Source organism: Panthera tigris, chromosome A2 (assembly GCF_018350195.1).
Source record: "Panthera tigris isolate Pti1 chromosome A2, P.tigris_Pti1_mat1.1, whole genome shotgun sequence".
NCBI classification, from domain to species: Eukaryota; Metazoa; Chordata; class Mammalia; order Carnivora; family Felidae; genus Panthera; species Panthera tigris.
In genome coordinates this window covers 9,018,927-9,039,896 of record NC_056661.1, presented here as the reverse complement: position 1 = coordinate 9,039,896, position 20,970 = coordinate 9,018,927, and the positions used below count along the sequence as shown (strand labels likewise).

Here is a 20,970-nt window from a genome sequence, read left to right as displayed (position 1 = left end):
TCACTTCTGGGAAGTAAAGAACTTGACTTAGTGCCGGAGCTGTGTGCTTGGTCTGCCTTCTTTGTTCTTTCCACCCTAAGCCTCCCCTCCCCGCCACGGCCTAGTCCTGCACCAGGTCCTGGGTCTGGCTTGGTGAGGGGACTGTTGGGGAGCACGGGGAAGACAGGAGGGCATCCTCTCCTGTTGGCCTGGACTCTCCTCGGGACCCGTTTCCCCCTACCCCTGACGGAGCCCCCACTGTTGCTCCTCATGTTCAGGATCATATCCTAGCCCTATCTGGCTGGGCCACAGCTGTCAGTTTGTTCATTCAGCAGACACTTAATGAGTGCCTACTGTGTGCCCCAGGGTTTTCTGGGACCTGGGGCCACAGCAGTGAATGGAACAGACCATGTACACTTCCTGCCCTTCTGGAAGGAAACACACACAGACAAAAAGGGGGAAGCCATTTTGGGAGGTGACTGGGAAGAAGTACAGGGTGGAGGCTAGGGGGAGGGTGTCTGTTTCCCTTGACATCTGATCTGAGTCCCGAGGGAAGTGAGGAAGCAGGTGGAGGGAATAGCCAGTGTGAAAACAGGTGGGAGAACATGGGGCCTTTGTGGGGAGCTTCAAGGTGGCCCGTATGACTGAGCCTAAAGTGAGGAGGGTGTGTGGATTATATACAGAGCCTTGTGTGCTAGGGTCAGGATTTGGGACTTCATGCTTAGAAGAAGCCTTGGGGGAGGGGGGGGGGCCAGTATGAGCCTGGGAGCCACAGGTTATATTTAATAGGCCCCTTTTTTTTTTTTTAAGTTTTTTTTTTTTTTTAAAGTTTATTTGTTTTTAAGACAGAGAGAGACAGAGCATGAACGGGGGAGGGTCAGAGAGAGGGAGACACAGAATCTGAAACAGGCTCCAGGCTCTGAGAGCCCGACGCGGGGCTCGAACTCCCGGACCGCGAGATCATGACCTGAGCCGAAGTCGGCCGCTCAACCGACTGAGCCACCCAGGCGCCCCGGCCCCTTTTGGCTTCTGTGTGGAGAACAGACTGAAGAGGGCTCTGGGGCAGAACCCAGAGATGAGGCTGGGCCGGGACCCGGGGAGGGGAAGAGGTGGACGGTTGGGGGTTGAGGAAGTGAGCAGGGCTAGGATCTGGACTCTGGCAGGGCTGCTCTGTCCTGCCAGCTCCCTGCAGCCCTCCCAGGGAGGCTGGGTCGACCCCACCCTTACGTATATGTGATCAGCAGCACAGATGCCACCTTGCAGAACATGACTGTTGACATGTCAGGGGATGGAGTGTCCTAAAGGAAGCCTGACTCCCCTCGTGTCCTTTTAGTGCTCCTTGTACTTCTGTGCCCTCCTGGAAGCTGCCTGGCTGCCTGTTCTCCAGTGAACCCACAAACGCTTTAAGACGCCCGTGCCTCCTGATGATCCCTTCTCGAGTCTCCTAGACCTGGAGTGACATCTGGGTCCCCCCAGCCTTGGGCCCACCTCCCAGGCCTTCCCGTGCAGGAATGCCGAGCAGCTGGCACTCCTCCCCATCCCAGATTCAGGCTCCCATCCCCCTTCCGTCAGGAGGACCACGACTTGGAAGGTGATGGCAGATCGTGAGGGCCACCTGGCGCCTGGGACCTGTGTAGGCAGAGGGACGAAGGCTGAAGGGGTATCCACCTGGCCTCAGACTGACAGATCCAGCCTGTGGGGGATGGGGTGGGCCTTCCAGACACGGAGCACCCAGACAGGCAAGACTCCTTGTTTTAGTGGAGCTAACATTCTAGATGAGGAAACAAGAAACAATAGAATACAGAACACATCACACATCGGAAGGTTATACGTTCTATGGGGGTGGGGGGGGTGTATGAAAGGGGGGCAGAGATGAGCGTGGGAGAGATGGCAAGTTTCAGTTGGTCAGGGATGGCCCCGAGAAGGTTAACATTTGCCCCAAATTCTGAGAGCAGTGAAGATCCTCGGAAGTGTTCAAGGCCAAAGGAACAGTAGGTGCAAAGACACCCAGCTGAGAGCACCCCTGGCTCCTCAAAGAGAAGAGCAGTAGCGGGCTTCGGACAAGGAGACCTGCCCCTCTCGCTTCCTGCTAACTTCCTGCTGCAAGGCTTGTCCGGTTTATCTTCCACATTGGCTCAAAGGTCTCTCCCTCCTGTTTTTTGGGATGGTGAGCTGGCCCAGGTGTAACTTCGGCCTCGGGGATGTAGTGTTGGGGGAGGGGACATAGAAGGCCGACGGCGCCACCCTTACCTCCTCCCTCAAAGGCACCAGCAGCCGCTGGATCTTTAAAAAGAAACACAAGTGGGAGAAGTAGGTCGCCCCTGCAGCAGCTCAGCCTCTTTTCTGGAGTGTCAGGAGGCAGGAGATGCTGATGGAGTCCCAGCATCCCCCTTCACTGCATTCACCAGTCGTGACCTGGGGAAAGCCTGAAGGGGAAGGAGAATCAAATTCAGGGTTTGGTGAGTCACACGGTCGTGGCTTCAAACTATTCTGATGCCTGTTGGTTGTGTGATCTTGGGTAAGTCACTTAGCCTTTCTGTGGTTCAAGTTTTTCATCTATAAAATAGGGGTAAAATACAGAAGCATCGGCAGTGTCAAGATCTTTTTTCTTTTTTTAAGTTTATTTATTTGGAGAGAGAGAGAGAGAGAGAGCGTGGGCGCGAGCACAAGCAGGGGAGGGGCAGAGAGGAGAGACAGAATCCCAAGCAGGCTTTGCACCATCAGCCCAGAACCCGGTACTCACCAACTGTGAGATCATGACCTGAGCTGAGATCAAGAATCTGTCGCTTAACCGACCGCACCACCCAGGCACCCCAGAGTCAAGTTCTAAAGCAAGGGCAATATTGATGAAGTCAACATTAACCCTGACATTATTTGAAACAGCTGTCATTATTCTCTGGGTGAAGCAGTTGGCTTGGGTTGGGGGACGTATGGTGACCTTTAAGCATGGGAGCAGCGCGAAGAGATGCTCAAGCAGAGACACTGTTGTAAACGGAGAGGCCTTTGTCTCCCATTTCAGATTAACAGTGGAGCACCAGCTCCTTGAGTTTCTTTTTTGCACTGTTTCTAGCTGAAGTAAATTTCTAGTTGAAGTAAGTTTGCTGTGTACAGGGCTGTTGTGAGAATTACATTAGGAAATTGCCTGACAGGCAGTAGGGTAGGTCTTAAGAAATAGTGAAATGAGGGCACCTGACTGGCTCATTCAGTAGTGTGTGACTCTTGATCTTAGGGTTGTGAGTTTAAGCCCCACTTTGGGCATGGAGCCTCCCTTAAAAAAGGAGGGAAAAAGTCTGGATTCAGTACTCAAATCCACTAGATGGGGAGAGGAAGAAAGACTTCCATGATCACACAGGGGCCGATACCTTGGACCACAAAAGCAGGGTGGGTCACTTTATTCTGCCCAACTCTCCTCTCCCCCAAGGCTTGGCGCGGGACCAATGGGAACTTGACTTATTATTTTCTTTTTGAAACTTGACATATTAAAAGAAGGTGAGCATTAAATTTTCTCGCCCATCTCCAACTCTCTCCCCACCTGACCCTTATCTGGAGCAATCCCCAACCCTGAACAGAAAACTCCCACACCCGTTCCCGAAACTTCCCGTCCCAGCCCCTCAATGTCACTCTTCCTTCTGCTCAATGCCCACCTCCGGGGGGGGGGGGTGGGGGTGGGTTCCAGACCCCCGGGTTTTGAGTCACAGCCAGAGTCCGTAAGCGCGGCAACGCGGGCGCGCGGTGAGACGGGATTTGTAGTTCTGGGGCCTCGGGGCAAGCGAGGGAAGGCCATTGCGCATGCGTAGGCGGCGGGTTTCCGCACGTGTCTCTCCAGCCGGGTTTCGGTACAGCAAAGGTGGGAAACTGGGTTGCTCCTGTAGGGAGTCTTCCCCGACCGAGTGGCGTTCGGCGCCATCAGATCCTTCTGAAACCTGGGAGGCCCCAGTGGAGAGGTCTTCGGCACCTGTTTTTCATGAATGAACGGAGGGGGGCTGACTTTGCTAATGGAAAGTGGGCTGAGAAACGTGCCTCCTTCCTCCAGGTTGGGGCAAAAACTGACCTGCCTGCCCTGAAACCAAAAAGTTCTTGAGGCAGTGCTGGCTTGCCCTTTGAGATTAGAGGCCTAGTTGATTAAGTCAATTCAGTAAATATTGGTTTAGGGTGTGGCTGAATACAGTGAAAGGACGGCCTTGAGGTCTGGGGGTGGGGTGGGGTGGGTAAAAGCCACGTTTTTAAAGACAGTTTACGGCAGGCCTGGTAATGCTTAACGTGATGATCTCCAACCCAGCAAACTGTTCTTATACCCATTTGACAAGTGGGGAAACCAAGGCTCAAAGCGGCAGGAGGTTGCCCACCTTGTTATTGGCCTGGCTAGGAAGAGGGAAACAGGCGCTCCAGGGTCTCCAGCTCCTCCCTACTATCCTGCTCTGCTCTTAAAAGGGGTGCCCTACTTTGTTCTCAGGTGGCGAAATGATTACGAAGATGCCTTTCATCATGACCCTGACCTTGCCTAAATCTACTGGGCTCTTTCACCCTATTCAACTTAGGCCTTTTGCTTCAGCGTTTATTAATTTCATTTAGAATTTCATATTCATGTGGGTTTTTCTCAGATCCGCATAAAAAGTATGAAACGGTACTGGAAAGCAAATAACACAAAATGTGGCAGAGGCTTCTTCAGGAACGCAAAGGTGCTCCGCTCCCTTTGTCCGGCTTTCCTTCCTTTGTCTCTGGGGTCTAAAATCCACCCTAGGCTAAGTCTTCTCTGGTCTTTCCACGAGGGCGCTTACTGTGCTCCTCCCAGGAGCATCCTCTGGATGCGAGGAGAAAGACACAGTTCAATTCCTGGAGGAGTGGGGGGACAGGCTCAACTAGCTGTGGCCGAGAGGTTACCGGGTCCACCAAACACCTGAAGTCCCCACGCGCCACCAAACTCCGCTCCCAGCAAAGAGCCGCTGTCAGGCGGGCGTGAGACACGCTGAGAAAACGAGACGCTGGGAAGACCTAACGGCCAGAGAGGCCAGGAGAGCCGCCTACTCTCCTGTCACGTGACCTGGTCTCGGCGGGGACCGGTTCTCCCCGGAGCCAGGCCACGTGTTATGACTGCCTCTCCCCATTGGTTCAGCTGGGCCAGTTTGAACGGTGTACGGAAGCCGCCGCGGCCCATCCACGGCCGCGTTTTTTTTTTTTCTTTTTTCTTTTTTTTTTTTTTTCTTTTTTTTTTTTTTTTATTCCCTCTCTTTGGCTCCCTCCTTCCGCGCGAGTCTCAGGAGAAGCCGCAGCGCAAGGCGCCGCTGCTGCCACCCGGGGCCCGGTAAGTGGGCCTTACCCGAAGCTTGACGGGCTCGGCCCGGGCTTGCGTTGACCCCCGCCGGGGTCCGGGTCTGCGCCGCGCGCGGCCCGGCCGTCGGGACCGCGCCTGACTGGGAAAGGCCGAGAACCTGGTTTGGGCCCCATTCTCGAGGCAGCGAGAACGGGCCGGGGCGGGGGAGGGGGAAACCGAGCCGGGCTTAGGGGGTGGGGCCTCGGAGCCCGGCCAGACTCTGGTGCCTCGAGAATCGGGCCAGTGGGGCGGCTGGGGTCGGGCTGGAGGGGATCTGGGGGAAGCGTCTGGGGACTGCTTAGGGCCTGATTGGGGAACATCGCGAGGATCGGGTGTGTGTGGGGGGGCTATTTTGGTGGAGCTTTGGCTGGGTCTGGTTGCGGGAGGCCTCGGTGAAAAGTTGGGGGGTCTTCTTGGACCGTGACAGGGAGGGGCGTCAGACTTCGTTCTAGAGGGCTTTGCGGGGTCTGACTTCGAGGCGTCGCTAGGATCCGTTGGGGGGAAGGCTCCGGGCGGTGTTGGCGGCCAGGCCTAACTGGGGGAAGCTGCAGAGATCGGACGAAGTGGGTTTCCGGCTCGAGGTGGTGGGGGGCTTGGCCGAACTTGATTGGGGGAAACAGCAGAGATCCGTCAGCAGGAGTTAATGCTGACTGGGGCAGGGGGCGGGAGGGGGGAAAGACTTGGCCAGACCTGATTGGGGAAAGCGACGGGGACCCGTCCAGGGGTCATCTTTCGTGGGGTGGGCGGGCTTGGCTGGCTGTCTTTCCGAGAGGGAACTCGGACCTGTCTGGGGATTGCTTCGGGCCCGATGAAGGGGAATCTATGGATGGAGTCTGGCTAGGCCAAAAAGAGGAGAGTCTGGCATCCGGCTCAGTTTGGAGGGACAGATTAGAGGAGGTGGCAGGGATCGGGACGATTGGAGCACCTTGAGGCCGTGCATCTGGGGAGGCTCAGGGACCAGACCAAGGCGGAGGAGGCGGCTGGGATCTGGCGGAGCGTGAGGGCTGGATTTCGGAAGAAGAGGGTTCTTTGGGGACCGTGCCTGGACCAGGGAGACCGCAGGGGCCGGGGCGCTGTCGCGGTCTGGGGCAGGGCCGCTGGATGGAGAGGTGGCTGGGGCCTTGCCTAACGGCCGTGAGGCTGGCGGAAGCCGTAGGGCCCGCAGCCGGCGGAGGCAGCATGGGCTGCCCTGGGCCGAAGGCGCCGCGCTGGGCCTGATGAGGCCCCGCCGGGGCCCCGCCACCGCCTCCCGTGGCCCGCTTCCATATCCCCTCGCCTGCGCTCCCTAGCCCGAGACTGCGCGGACGTGGATGGCGCAGCTGGCGGGACCCCGCACTTGGGCTGGTGTGGATCGGGCGACCCCCGCCTGTCCGCCGAGGGCGCTCCCGTCGTGCTGCCGCTGCGGCCACCTCCACGGCGGCTCAGCCCGGGGCTCACACGGGGCCCCTGGGACCCAGCGCTGACCCTGGCCCCTACCCCCGCAGCTCACCTCGCGCCATGGACTGGCAGCCAGATGAGCAGGGCCTGCAGCAGGTCCTGCAGCTGCTCAAAGACTCGCAGTCGCCAAACACAGCCACGCAGCGCATCGTGCAGGATGTATCCTTCCTTCCTTCCTTCCGGGCCCAGGGGGAACTGGGCAGACATCTGCAGCCCCTGAAGGCCAGAGGAAGGGGCCCGCTCCCTAATCCCCAGACTCTTGTTCTGTCAGGAGCTACAATTGGCAGAGAAGCAGGGATCCGACCCCTTGGGTCCCACGTGCAGAGAAAATGTGGCCCTGTGGGGGAGGGGGAGGAGGAACACCGTTCACTGGCACTGGGCCGTTTGGTTAGTTTCACCGTCAGGATTAATTTTTTTCAATCGAGGTTTGAAATACTCTGACTTAAAGGTTAAGATACTTAAACCATCAGCAAGTTTCACTTGAAAATATGACTTCCCTTCTTTTTTTAAAAAAGCAGGCAACGTGGGACTGGTGGCGAGCAGCACTGAGTGGCAGCCGCCTCCTTCAGACAGAGGGGCTCAGCCATGCTCCCCCACCACCTGGATGAGTTTCAGGTGCCTGAAGTGCTGTGTTATTCTGGCATGGAGCTTGACAGGTGGGATCCCAGGAGCTAGCCACCTCATCCCAGTGGGCAGAGGGACTTTCAGCCACAGGACAGTGAGGGGACCCACCAGGGGAAGGCCCTTGTCTCCCAAGTCCCTTAACAGCCTGGCAGAAACTCAAACAACTGAACCAGTTTCCCGACTTCAACAACTACCTGATCTTTGTCCTGACCAGACTCAAGTCGGAAGGTATGTCCTCAGCGCCCCTCCACTCCAGCCGGACCCCGCTTCTTCCCCTGTGGTCCCCTGACCCTCGGCCCTTTTTCCCCAGACGAGCCGACTCGGTCCCTCAGCGGTCTCATCCTCAAGAACAACGTGAAGGCACATTACCAGAGCTTTCCGCCACCCGTGGCCGACTTCATCAAACAGGAGTGTCTCAACAACATTGGCGATGCCTCCTCGCTCATCCGAGCCACCATAGGTGAGAGCGGGTAGTGGGAATCGGCCAGTGAGGACCCCTGAGTTCTCGCTCTCAGCTAAGGAGCTTTTTAGCCTGTTAAGAGTATCAGTTCACTGAAGGCTCCAGTACCGTGGTTGGTAGTTCCGTTACGATTGCCATCTTACAGATGAGAAATCTGAGGCACAGAGATGTTAAGGGACTTACCCGGTAAGTGGCAGAGCTCAGAAGTGGCCAGTGCAGGTCTGTGCTCTGAACCACTCCCCCCGAAATAGCCATTCTTTCTTTTGAGGCCATCACTCAGTGTTTAGGCCCTGAGGGTGTAGCACGTTAGAACCCGAGGCCTCCCTGTCCTGAGGAGTTGGGCGTCTCCGGCTATTTCTCCCCAGTAATGAGATGACACGGGAGTTAGTTTTGTGTTGGAGCCTTCCTGGCTCTCGGAGGGCTGCCTGAACAAGTTAAGGGAAGGACGACGGAGAATTCTCTAGCTGTTTTACCCCAAGCTTTTTCACTACTGATAAACACCAACTCAATACTTTGTTACCAGCTTGCTTTTTTTTCCCCCACCTTTACTGAGCTGTACTTGACCCCCAATGGATTTATGTTGGTATTCTTTAAATTGTCAGCTTTTTAACGTTGCTTTTAGAAGAAAGTTGTATCTAGCTTTTTTTTTAAGTTTACTTGTTTAGTTTGAGAGAGAGAGAGAGAGAGAGAGAGAGAGAAAATGATCAGGGGAGGGGCAGAGAGAGAGAGGGACAGAGGATCCCAAGGGGGCTCGGTGCTGATAGCACAAAGCCCGAATTCAGGGCTCGAACTTGTGCACCGTGAGATCATGACCTGAGCCAAAGTCGGATGCTTAGCTGACTAAGACACCCAGGCCCCCCCTAAAGTTGTAGATAGCTTTTAAATGAAAAGATGTTTGTTTGCCATAAAGAGCAGGTAACCTTAAAAACATGCAACAAAGACACAAAAATAGTATTAAGTTGGAATAGATACTGGGCCTGCCAGAAGTGCTGATCTTGGGGCCTGCGTCCTCTGTTAAGTGACCCTCAGCCCCGACGATACCCACTGTGAGACCAGTAGAAGGATCTGGACTTCCCGAGTTCACTAGATAGCCAGGTTCTGCTCTAAGTGTTTGAATTAAGGCATTGAAGCTTCCAACATCCCTAGGGACCCATAGTGGGTTTTTCCCCCCCCCTTTTGAGTCACAGAGGGGTTAGGACACGTGGCCAAGTTCGCACAGACAGGGACAGGGCTGGAACTGCTCTCCCGAGTCCTCAGAGCCTACCCACCGCAGGTCACCCCTTTTCCAGCAGAAGCAGGAGCCAGAGTCATCTAGAGTGATGGCAGTGACAGCTTCACCCTGCTGGGGAAACACTGCCACCTCCTGGCTTTAAATCCTATGTCTACGTCACCCTCACCTGTGTTCCCTTCGGCCGTATTCGGCTCAGCCACCAGACCGTCTCACGGCCCTGCCCTTCATTCGCGTATTGCACTTCACACTTGGGTTTCGAATCAGCGGTACGAGGCCTCCCCAAGGCTACGTGGTCCTGCACAACCTGCCTCTGTCACCTCTCAGCCCTCGCCTCCACCTGCTCCCCACCCTCACCACCCCCTGCTCAGCCCCTCTGGCTCCTCACCTGTCTTTGAGCACACCCAGCCTGCCTTTGCACCTGCCCGGGACGCCCTTTCCCCAGGGAGTTGGACAGCATCCCCTCATCTCCTTCAGGTCTTTGCTCAGAGAGCTAAGCGTCACCTGGGCAAGGCCTGCTCTGGCCACCCGTTTTTAAATTGCTGTTCTTGGGGCTCCTGGCTGGGTCCGTCAGAAGAGCATGCGACTCTTGACCTCGGAGTCGTAAGTTCCAGCCCCACCTTGGGTGTAGAGTTACTCAAAAACTAAATAAACTTTATAAAAATTAAAAAAAGATTTTTTTTTAATGTTTATTTATTTTTGAGACACAGAGAGACAGAGCATGAATGGGGGAGGGGCAGAGAGAGAGGGAGACACAGAATCCGAAACAGGCTCCAGGCTCTGAGGGGTCAGCACAGAGCCCGACGCGGGGCTCGAACTCACGGACCGCGAGATCACGACCTGAGCCGAAGTCGGACGCTTAACCGACTGAGCCACCCAGGCGCCCCTCTAAAAATTAAAAAAAAAAACGTTAAAAAGATTGCTGCCCTCACTCTCCGCCCTTGCCGGCCATCTTCTCTGCTTTCTTTCCCCCCTTAGCTTTTGGCATCTAGCCTCCCAGTTCTTTTGCTGATTTATTTTTACCTCGGAGCCTCTCTCACTAGGCAGTCTGCGCCCAAGGGCAGGGCTTTTGTATGTAGCTCTGTGCTGCTTCCCTGGGCCTGCAACAGCTGGCTTACGGTAGGGCCCCGAGGATCTCGAAAGGAGCGTGTAGGGCTTCTGGGGGACCGCGCGCGGACAGCCTGTGAGCCAGCGGAGCGAGTGCGCGGCAGGCCCGCACCCAGCCTGAGGCGGCGTCCTTTCCCGGCTGCCCCAGGCATTCTCATCACCACCATCGCTTCCAAGGGCGAGCTGCAGATGTGGCCCGAGCTGCTGCCCCAGCTGTGCAACCTGCTCAACTCGGAGGATTACAACACTTGTGAGGTTGGTGAGCGGCTGTGGCCCGCCTGGCCGGGAGCCGGGGAGCCGGGCTGGGGTTCACATCCGTCTGCCCGCTCCTCTCCACCCAGGGGGCCTTCGGAGCCCTGCAGAAGATCTGCGAAGACTCATCCGAGCTCCTGGACAGCGATGCCCTCAACCGGCCCCTCAACATCATGATCCCCAAGTTCTTACAGTTCTTCAAGCACTGCAGCCCGAAGATCCGGTGGGTGTGGCTTCCCAGGGTAGGGGCGGGGGTCTGCGGAGGGGCTGGGCGGGGGCGGAGTCAGGGCCGACCCACGTGCCCCCCTCCCTGCCAGGTCCCATGCCATAGCCTGTGTGAACCAGTTCATCATGGACCGGGCCCAGGCGCTGATGGACAACATCGACACCTTCATCGAGGTGGGCTGCCGGGCTGAGGGTGAGCAGGGCGAGGGCCGAGGGCCGGGCTGCAGCTGATCCCACCCTCCCTGCAGCACCTGTTCGCCCTGGCCGTGGACGACGACCCCGAGGTGCGGAAGAACGTGTGCCGTGCCCTGGTGATGCTGCTGGAAGTGCGGATCGACAGGCTCATCCCCCACATGCACAGCATCATCCAGGTGTGCATGGCTAGCCCGGGCGTGCTGTGGGGTGGGCGGCCGGTGGGGAGTCGCCCCGGGCTGGGCCAGGCCTTAGGCTTTTTCCCACCCTGCCCTAGTACATGCTGCAGAGGACCCAGGACCACGATGAGAACGTGGCCCTGGAGGCCTGTGAGTTCTGGCTGACGCTGGCCGAGCAGCCCATCTGCAAGGAAGTCCTGGCCTCCCACCTGGTCCAGTGAGTGCCACCGCTGCCCTCTGTCCCACCTCAGCCCCCACCCCTCGCTGTACTCTGCCTTCCCTCTGGTTGTCTCCTGTGTTAGTCTCGGTCTGTGTTCTCTGTCTCCGCTTACTTTCGATCCCTGTGCGTTTCTGGTTGGCAGGCGATAAGAAGATAATTTCTAATGACTTAAACATGTGGGGGCTCCTGGGTGGCTCAGTGGGTTAAGCGTCCGACTTCAGCTCAGGTCATGATCTCACGCTCTGTGAGTTTGAGCCCCGCGTCGGGCTCTGTGCTGTCAGTTCAGAGCCTGGAGCCTGCTTCGGATTCTGTGTCTCCCTCTCTCTCTGCCCCTCCCCGACTCATGCTCTGTCTCTCTCTGTCTCTCAAAAATGAACGTTAAAAAAAAAAAATTTTTTTTTAAATGCGGTAAATTATAGGTGAAAGAAATGAAAAATCAGCAGAGGCTGCAGGCATAGCTGGATCCAGGTGCTCAAAGGATGTCAAAGATGTCTGTGTAGTCTCAGACCTACTCCTGTGTTGGCTTTGTCCTCAGGCATGACCTTCCCTCATGGTAGTGCTGTGGTCTTCTGCTTACCTTCAAGCTTAGGAACCTCAGAATAAAGAAATTCTCTCTCAACCAGTATCTCCAGCAAAAGTCCTAGGGCTCACCTTCCTTGGCCAACTTGGATCACTCGCCTATCCCCGAGTCATGAATCATTTTCTCCTGAGGTGCGTGGGCACCAGCTGAGGGCGCCTGGCTGCCCTGCCTGTTTCTTCTCTAATCTGGCCCGTCCCAGGGAAGGGCCTCATGTCCTTGCCTTACAGCATGCTAGGGTTCGGCCACCGTTTGAAGCTCTCTGGCGTTTTCAGGGGTCTGGACTTCATTGAGTGGCCAGGTCTGGGTCAAGAGCCCTCGTGGGGAGCCAGGAGTCATGTCAGCTCTGTCCCAGTGACCATGGTTGACTAGGTTGGGATAATAGCCCTAAGTTCCATACACTGCCCCTTGGCTCCTTGTTGCTTCCGTTTTGCCCAGGCTGTGAGCCCTCCTGGGGACCCCTGCGTCCCATCCCAGTGAACAGCCTCTCTCCCCACAGGTTGATCCCCATCCTGGTAAACGGGATGAAGTACTCAGAAATCGACATCATTCTGCTCAAGGTCAGTCTGGGCCGACCGCCGGGCGTGAACAGGCAGGTGAGGGCTGGGGCGTTGGGGCTGCGAGCCCTGGTGGTGCTTAGTGATCTGTCTGGCCTTCCACAGGGGGACGTGGAAGAGGACGAGGCGGTCCCTGACAGCGAGCAGGACATCAAGCCACGTTTCCATAAGTCGCGCACAGTGACGCTCCCCCATGAGGCCGAGCGGCCTGATGGCTCGGAGGACGCAGAGGACGATGACGACGACGATGCTTTGTCCGACTGGAATCTGAGTGCGTGGCCTGGCCTGTGGGACCTGGGGGGGTCGGGGGCAGGAAGCCCAGGGGCTGCCTCTCGGGAGGTGATGAGGGGCCTCCTCAGAGCAGATCGTGACGACTCTAATCACGATCTCTGATCCTGGGGATACGGTCCAGGAGGCTGGCAGCCGCCCAAAGAGCCTCCCTGCTTCTGCCCCCCTCCCCTACCCCTCTCGTCCCAGGGAAGTGCTCGGCAGCTGCACTGGACGTCCTGGCCAACGTCTTCCGGGAGGAGCTGCTACCCCACCTTCTCCCCCTGCTCAAGGGGCTCCTTTTCCACCCTGAGTGGGTGGTCAAAGAGTCGGGCATCCTGGTGCTGGGCGCCATCGCGGAGGGTGAGTGCCCCGCCGGCCTGGTAGGGGCCTGGCCCCTGAGCCCCTCACTGGTGCGGGGCGGGACGGGGCGGCCCAGGCAGGGCTGTGTCCGGGGTGTGGCCGCACAGCACGGGCGACGCCACCCCCAGGTTCTCTCTGAGGCCTGCCCTGCGCCCTCCAGACAGCTCTGGGATGTGAGTCTTCCCCACGGCCCGTGGGCCTGAATGGAACCCCCAAACCCCACAGTGCACGCCCCCCCCCTTGAATTCTCACAGACAGCGGTTCTGCGAGGCTGTCGGCACGGTTACGGTCGGAAAAGCGACAGGCAGCCTGCAACGCTTGCCCCACGGCTGGCAGCCCGGTCCCCCGGGCTCAGCGCAAGCCCGATGAGGTGGGGCGCATAGATGAAGAAACTGGGGTGCGGGGAGATTTACGCCGTTTCCCCGGTCACCCAGGGCGCGGCTGGGCTTTAGCCTGCCACCAGCTCCCAGGCTGGCCTGTGAATCGGAAGAGTCCACCGGTGGTATTTACGCAGACCTCTGTCCTTTTCGCGCCTTTTGCGCTCCTTCGTCCCGGTGGGACGTACAGCTTGAGTTACAGGTGTCACCAGTGCCCGCCTCAGCCTCCAGGCCTCTCATAAAAAGTTCAGACGCGACAACAGGAGCCGTGTGTTTAAAGTTTATCTAAAGAAAGATTTCCTCACATAACCGGCCCAACGTACGTTACGTTAGCACGGGAACGTGAATTAACGGGTTATGTCAGGCGTCCTAGCTTTTAGTGGAAAAGGATCTCGAGGGATTGACCCGTAACTGGTTAAAATAGTTCTTGGGTCTTGGATCATTAGATGGCGTGCTGTTATCTGTGTTCTCCGAACAAGAGATTCATGTGTAGCTTTTTTTCTTTTTAAGAAAATGTGAAAAATAGAAAAAGCACAAATACCCCAGAAATGTTTCAAAAGAAAAGTACTTGGGGTGCCTGGCTGGCTTATTCAGTGGAGCGTGTAGCTCTTGATTTTGGGCTCGTGAGTTCGAGCCCCACGTCGGGCGTAGAGTGCAGGTTGAAAAAGGAAAATTACTTCCCGACCATTTTGGTCACCGTGCTGCCCGGCCATCTGTGAATTAATGAGTGACTGTCACGGGGTAGAGCCAGTGGAGGGGAAAGGCTTGTTCTGACGCTGCTTCCCATCGCGGCTTTGCCTTTCACCGTTTCTGTGACTGAGCCATCGTGTCTGTGGTTCAACCTCCCAGCCTCAGTGTCCCCCTCCCCCATGGCAGGTGCCACTGAGCTCTGTGCAGAGGGTGAGGTGTGGCCAGGCCCAGCTGGGCTCAGGCTTGCCCTTGTGCTGCTGCTTGCAGGCTGCATGCAGGGCATGGTGCCCTACCTGCCCGAGCTGATCCCGCACCTCATCCAGTGCCTGTCAGACAAGAAGGCCCTGGTCCGCTCCATTGCCTGCTGGACGCTGAGCCGCTATGCCCACTGGGTGGTCAGTCAGCCACCTGACATGCACCTCAAGCCTCTGATGACAGAGCTGCTCAAGCGCATCCTGGATGGCAACAAGAGGGTGCAGGAGGCGGCCTGCAGGTGACCCTCAAGCCCTGGCCCCACGGCCCCCACCCCTGCCCCACTGGCTGCCTCCTGGGAAGTGATGATACTCCTGACCCTTGACGTCACGCTGATCTCTCACGTATTCGTACTGGCTGATCCCGGGTGCATGCCCTCCCCACAACCCCACCCAGGGCCCAGCCCCGCCTGCGGCCGCCCCCCTAAACCCCTTCCCCACTCCAGTGCCTTCGCCACCCTGGAGGAGGAGGCCTGCACAGAGCTGGTGCCCTACCTCAGCTACATCCTCGACACCCTCGTCTTCGCCTTCGGCAAGTACCAGCACAAGAACCTGCTCATCCTCTACGATGCCATCGGCACCCTGGCTGACTCTGTGGGCCACCACCTCAACCAGCCGGTGAGGCCCCACGGCATCTCCCTCTCTTGATCCTCACGCCCCTTTGCGTCCAGTGACCTGGCGGCAACCTCGTGTCGCACGCCGGGGACATGGCCGTGACCTCGAGAGGCAGACAGACGGACCCTGCCCCCGCCCTCGCCCTGCTCCCGGTCTAGCGGGGGAAACGGTTATGCGACAGCGTGGCAAGTGCTGTGCTGGGGAAACTCAGGGGCCTGCGGGAACCAGGAGGCGCCGACCTGGGCTCCGAGGGGGGCGGAGAGGGGAGGCCGGGACTAGGGACGAGAAGGGCCTGGGGGTCTGGCTGGATGGCAAGGCCCTGTAGGGCCCCATGAGCCACAGCAAGGAGCCCAGACCTCATCACTCAGGCGATAGGTGCCTCTGAGTCACGAAGAGCCCTGCGGGTTCCAGGCTGCCACCCCCGTGCGGGGGGCCCCAACTTCACGCTTCCTTTTCAGGAATACATCCAGAAGCTGATGCCTCCGCTGATCCAGAAGTGGAACGAGCTCAAGGACGAAGACAAGGACCTCTTCCCTCTGCTAGAGGTGGGTGGGCTCCAGGCCCTCTCCCAAAGCCCTGCCCCATCCTTCCTGAGTTCACCTCTCCTGCCTTCCGCCCGACCAGTGCCTGTCATCGGTGGCCACCGCCTTGCAGAGCGGCTTCCTGCCCTACTGCGAGCCAGTCTACCAGCGCTGCGTCACCCTGGTGCAGAAGACCCTGGCCCAGGCCATGGTGAGCATCGCACCACCCCTGCCCCGCCCTGCGGCTGCCCCAGCCCGGGCCCGCTCCCCTTACCCGCCTGCCCCATCTGTGCCCAGATGTACACCCAGCACCCTGAGCAGTATGAGGCCCCCGACAAGGACTTCATGATCGTGGCACTGGACCTGCTCAGCGGCCTGGCCGAGGGCCTGGGCGGCCACGTGGAACAGCTGGTGGCCCGCAGCAACATCATGACGCTGCTCTTCCAGTGCATGCAGGTGGGCGGGCCCCTCGCAAGGGCCCGGGGTGTGCCCCGCGGACAACAGGAGAAAGGGACCCGTAGGGAAAAAAAAGCTTGTGCTTAGTTTAAAAAGTGATTCAAAGAAGACATGAGTAAAATCTCGTTGAAAAACAAGGAGCTCCCGGCTGGCTCAGTCCGGGGAGCATGTGACTCTTGATCTCGGGGTCGTGAGTTCCAGCCCCACGTTGGGCATAGAGATTCCTAACAAAAACAAAGGTAGAAAGAGGAAATAGGAAAGCATAAGCCCCTCCCACTTGACGTATGTGCGCACCCCCAGGGTCTCCGGACGGGCAGCAGTTAACCCCTGCCGCTTCCTGTAGCGGTACCGTGAGCAAAGCCCTGCAGTTCACGGGCCCCGAGTGCCCGTGATGGGGCCTTGAGCTTCCACGACGGGAAGTGGCAGGGTCAGGCCGTTCTCCCCGGGCTGCTCCCCTAGCTGGCCTGCTGGGAGGGATTAGTTTGGGACCCCTGCTGGTTGGGGGGAGGGGCATCTTGCCACGCCAGCCCTGCTCTGACCCCCCAGGACTCCATGCCTGAGGTCCGGCAGAGTTCCTTCGCCCTCCTGGGAGATCTCACCAAAGCCTGCTTCATCCACGTCAAGCCCTGTATCGGTATGATGCCCATCTCGTCACCCCCGTGACCCCCAGCCCTGGCCTCGAGTGATGGAGAAACGACCCTGGGAGGACAATGACCAAATCGGGATGTATTCGTACTGTCTGATGGGGTCTGCCCGGGCCAGGCCCGGGAGCTCACCCTGGCTGGCCCCCCTGCCCAGCACTCTTCTTTCTCCCCACCAGCCGAGTTCATGCCCATCCTGGGCACCAACCTGAACCCTGAGTTCATCTCTGTCTGCAACAATGCCACCTGGGCCATCGGCGAGATCTGCATGCAGATGGGTGAGTGTGCTGCAGGTTGACGGGCCCCGCGCTGTCACCCACATCGGTCTGTTCCCTGTTGAGGGCAGACCCCTGGCCGTGCCTGCCAGGCCCCTGGGGAGAGAGCCCCGGTGCTCCTTGAGGATTGCCGCAGTTGGTCTGGCAAGAAGACCTCTCTGAGTGGTTTCCGCCGGGAGACTCCCAAATGGCTGAAAGGCCGTCTGTGATTGGTCTTCCTAAAGAGGCGGGACAGGCGGCCTGTTCTGGCTGGACTTTTGGCGACCTCCCGCCCCCACGCAGTCGGCCCACTGGGATTGGTTGGGAGACTTTGGCGGCTTTCTTCCTCCCCACCTACCCCCACGGGGAATCTGGGTAATGCGGTCTCGCCCCGGTGTTGGAGCTGTGACTCCAAGGAAGCTTCTGGCGTTTGGAAGGCTTGGGTCTGCCCCTGGTTGGCCACGGGTCCTGAGCCGGGGACCAGCTGGAGAATGTTCTCCGTTCCCTCAGCGGTTGCAGGGGGTCAGTGTGTAGATGCAGCTGAGGTCAGCATGGGTGGTCTGGGCTGTGCGGGGCTCTGACTGACCGGTCCCCCAGGGGCAGAGATGCAGCCCTACGTGCAGATGGTCCTCAACAACCTGGTGGAGATCATCAACCGGCCCAACACCCCCAAGACGCTGCTGGAAAACACAGGTGGGCGCCAGGCCTGAGCTGTTGCCGTCCCCTTACCTGGATGGGGTTCCCAGCCGGGAGGGTAGTGCCGAAGAGACCTTGGGAAAGAAGCAGGGAAGGTTTCTGGGAAGACGTGGAAGGGGGTTCTGAGGAGAGCCCCGAGAGAGATGTGGGCCTCGGGGGAGACCCCGGTTGGGCCTGTTCCCTTGGGGCCCATGGGGCGGGGCTGGTGCCTCGTGCCAGAGGCCCCGCCACGTACCGTCCCGGGGCCGCTCGGGGTTGCAGGTCGCCTGACGAGTCCCTCTGCCATTCCAGCCATCACCATCGGCCGCCTGGGCTACGTGTGCCCACAGGAGGTGGCACCCATGCTGCAGCAGTTCATCCGGCCTTGGTGTGTGCCCCCCTGCGTGGGGCCTGCGTACGGTGGGCCGGGCGGCAGGGCGGGGGGGGGGGGGGGGTGGCAGGCCCGCCCCTAAGTGCACGCGTCCCGGCCCATCGCCCGCCGAACCCTCGCTCCCGCCACCCTGCGTAGAAACACAGCGCACCCCGGCCCCACCACCCGCTGACCTGCCGCTCCCCACTGACCCCCCCGCCCCCTGCCCCCCCCCACCACAGATGCCCATCCTGCCCCAGCCCTGCCGGCTCACTGCCTGCTGCTCACCTCCCCCACAGGTGCACGTCCCTCAGGAACATCAGGGACAACGAGGAGAAGGACTCGGCCTTCCGAGGCATCTGCATGATGATAGGCGTCAACCCCGGGGGCGTCGTGCAGGTTGGGGCAGCTGGGCCTGGAGGGAAGGTGCGGGGGCCGGGCCCGGCGGCCCCTCACACGGGACCTGTCGTGTTTCAGGACTTTATTTTCTTCTGCGACGCCGTGGCTTCCTGGGTGAGCCCGAAGGATGACCTTCGGGACATGTTTTATAAGGTGAGCTCCCGCGTGGCCCTGCCGCGATCCCTGGGAGTCGGCAGCCGGGAGGGCCTCGGGGGGAGGGAGGCCGAGCTCCTCTCGCTCTGGCCTGGGGCGCCCCTCACCCCCTGCCCCCCGGCCTCCCCGCAGATTCTCCACGGCTTCAAAGACCAAGTCGGGGAGGAGAACTGGCAGCAGTTTTCTGAGCAGTTCCCGCCTCTGCTCAAGGAGAGGCTGGCCGCCTTCTATGGGGTCTAGATGAGCCTCGCGACCGCCAGGTGAGGAGGCTGCCCGCGGGGGTGCTGTGGCTGTTGTAGGGGGGGCGGAGGGGTGCAGGCCCTGACCCCCGCCTCTCCCCACAGGTTTCTGTCTGCGTCGTTGGAGGGGTTGCTGGGGAGCACGCTGCGTCCGGAAGTCGCCGTGCCCTGGTCGAGGGGGGTTAGGGAGGAGTGAGCGGGACCCAAATCCAGACGCCTTCCCCGTCCACCTACCTGCCACGGGTGTGTGTGGCCTGCCGGCCAGCGGGCGAGTGGGTGGGGTCTCCACACTCATCCTACAAACAGGGGAGGGGGGTGGGACTTCTTGGCAGCAAGGGCCCTTTGCTCAATCGGGGTCACCTCGGGCAGCCCACCTGGGCCAGCCTCGTGGGAGGGAAGATTCAACACGGCCGACCGAATCCGGCTTAGGATGAGGCGAGGGGAAAGCAGGCGGGGAGGGGGGTCCTTGTAGAGACACGTACACTCACATGTACACACGTGGCCACACGCATGTGCGGCGCTGCAGCCAGCCGGGCTGGGCCAGCCGCCCCACCATTTCCCCGACTGCATGGAGACAGTAGAATTAGTGAACCCCTGAGTTAACCCGTAAGGCCTTCCGTGTAACCTGCATCTAGAGTTTAAGAAGCTTCTGCTGTTTTGCCGGAATTGGTGACTGGGGAGGGCTGGGTGGGTTGGGGGGCCTCCGCCGGGACCCTGGGGCGGGGGAAGAGGACGGCTGTCTTCAGGCCGCCCGAGTCAGCTCGCGCACGCTTCGGACCTGCTCCGCACACTTCCTGCCGGCTCTGTGGCATCCACAGCCCGTGCGTCCCCCTCCTTGTTGTGTCCCAGCCGGAAGAGTGGGGACTGCCGGAGTGGCCGAGGCTGGCCAGAGGTTGCCCTTTCTCCCCCCACTGTGCTCCAGTGACTTTTGAAGACGCTGGGCCAGGACCTTTTTCCTGAAGAGCGCTCGGGGCAGCCAGAGCTGCTGACCTCTACTCCCTGCGTCTCTCCATAAGCAAGTGCGTTTCAAGGGCAGTCTGTTTCTCTGTGCTTCTTAAGAGCCCTCCTCTCAGGTTCCAGCCTGAGTTTTAACACGAGGGCTGGGGCCAGGGCATTTAATTGGTGGGGACAGAGGATGAACGTTCAGGCTTTGCCAGCAAGAAGCAAATGAAGGGCTTTGGAGGAGGAGAAGGTGGTACACCCCCGACCCCACTCTCTCTGTCCCTGGGGCTTCCTGTCTTCATGGCTCCCAGCGGGCTACAGGGCCCCACCAGATAGGGGCAGTGATTCTAGGGAACCTTCTGGGAATGGTTGGAGATGCAGTCACAGTGTGGGCGGCACTCCTAGAGGGGCGAGGGGGGTGTGGTCACTTCTCACTTGGCCTCAGAACTGAACCGGGCCCTGCAGCCCCCTTAATGTTTTCCTTTTTCTCCTCCCTTACTTTTTGCTTTTCTGGGGGTCGTTTTGTGGGGCTTTGACTGGATTCCTACATCCTGGGACTTGTTCCATTCATCCCCGCAGGGCCCTGGACCCGGCCCCGTTACAGCCTTGTGTCTTCTCCCAGACAGGGTCGGGCCCTGCCTCGATTCCAAGGGGTACATGGTGCACATTCCATAAACTCAGCTGGCTTCCTTACCCTGTCAGACTCCCAACAGGTCTCTGGAAGCCATTTGTTTAAAAAAAAAAAAAAAAAAAAAAGGAAAAAAAAATTAGGTACCATTGAATTTTCTGGTAATCCAGTTTTTTGGGGCATCCTCTACTGGGCCTTGGGGGTTGTGGGTGGAGCGGCTGGCTGCTGGGATTGGTAACCCCTTCTCCACCCAGGATGGGGGGCTCCAGCCATTCAGGAAAGGGAGCCTGGTTCTAGTTTTCTTTCTTCTTCTTCTTCTTCTTCTTTTTTTTTTTTTTTTTTTTAAGAAAACTATTTAATTTTTTAATTTATTTTTGGTTGATTTTTGCACAACGAAGTTTCAGCTTCTCAACCTTCTTCCCTGCCCAGGGCTGCAGACCCTGACTGGCCTCGATCTGCAGTTCCTCTGTTTTCCACATCCCTCCTTCCCCCTCCCCCTCCTCCTCCTACGGGCTCCAGGGTCTGTCCATTTGTTACTGTGCCGTGCTGGGGATTGGCGCCGAGGTGGCGTGAGATTCCACTTGTGTAGAACTTTGTTGAGTAAAGATCAGTTTCTTGTGAAACACTTGGTCTCCATCCAGCCTCCTGTATCCTCGGCTTTGGCAGTAAAGACGTGGAGGGGCTTGCCTGGGACGCTTTAGAAGTAGGGATGCACAGGACTCAGGAAATCATTGGCGGAGTAGGGAAGTAGGTAAGCATTAACAGCGTACGTTTCTTGGTA

General features: G+C 58.6%; 1 protein-coding gene and 1 non-coding gene across 9 annotated transcripts; both read left to right on the top strand.

Moving 5' to 3' along the window:
- The first annotated feature begins 1,851 nt into the window (after positions 1-1,851).
- Positions 1,852-20,814, top strand: TNPO2 (transportin 2). Of its 8 annotated transcripts, none has more exons than XM_042978263.1 (25): positions 1,852-2,120; positions 6,775-6,886; positions 7,504-7,579; positions 7,662-7,811; positions 10,295-10,401; positions 10,488-10,621; positions 10,716-10,797; positions 10,872-10,994; positions 11,093-11,211; positions 12,291-12,351; positions 12,454-12,619; positions 12,826-12,978; positions 14,313-14,538; positions 14,743-14,914; positions 15,370-15,456; positions 15,536-15,643; positions 15,730-15,888; positions 16,435-16,522; positions 16,709-16,807; positions 17,381-17,476; positions 17,741-17,846; positions 18,128-18,227; positions 18,306-18,380; positions 18,513-18,640; positions 18,725-20,814. In XM_042978263.1, exons 2-24 carry the CDS (start codon positions 6,788-6,790, stop codon positions 18,618-18,620), a joined length of 2,694 nt encoding a protein of 897 aa, XP_042834197.1. In that variant the 5' UTR covers positions 1,852-2,120; positions 6,775-6,787; the 3' UTR covers positions 18,621-18,640; positions 18,725-20,814. The 8 variants fall into 8 exon arrangements, with proteins under 8 accessions (XP_042834197.1, XP_042834200.1, XP_042834201.1 ...); XM_042978266.1 differs by having other exon boundaries at positions 1,986-2,120; positions 17,771-17,846; XM_042978267.1 differs by lacking the exon at positions 1,852-2,120 and adding an exon at positions 5,209-5,281 and having other exon boundaries at positions 17,771-17,846; positions 18,513-18,614.
- Positions 14,594-14,663, top strand: LOC122236825. The gene has a single exon (XR_006215072.1). It is a non-coding gene; the product is annotated as a small nucleolar RNA SNORD41 (small nucleolar RNA).
- Positions 20,815-20,970: the final 156 nt, after the last annotated feature.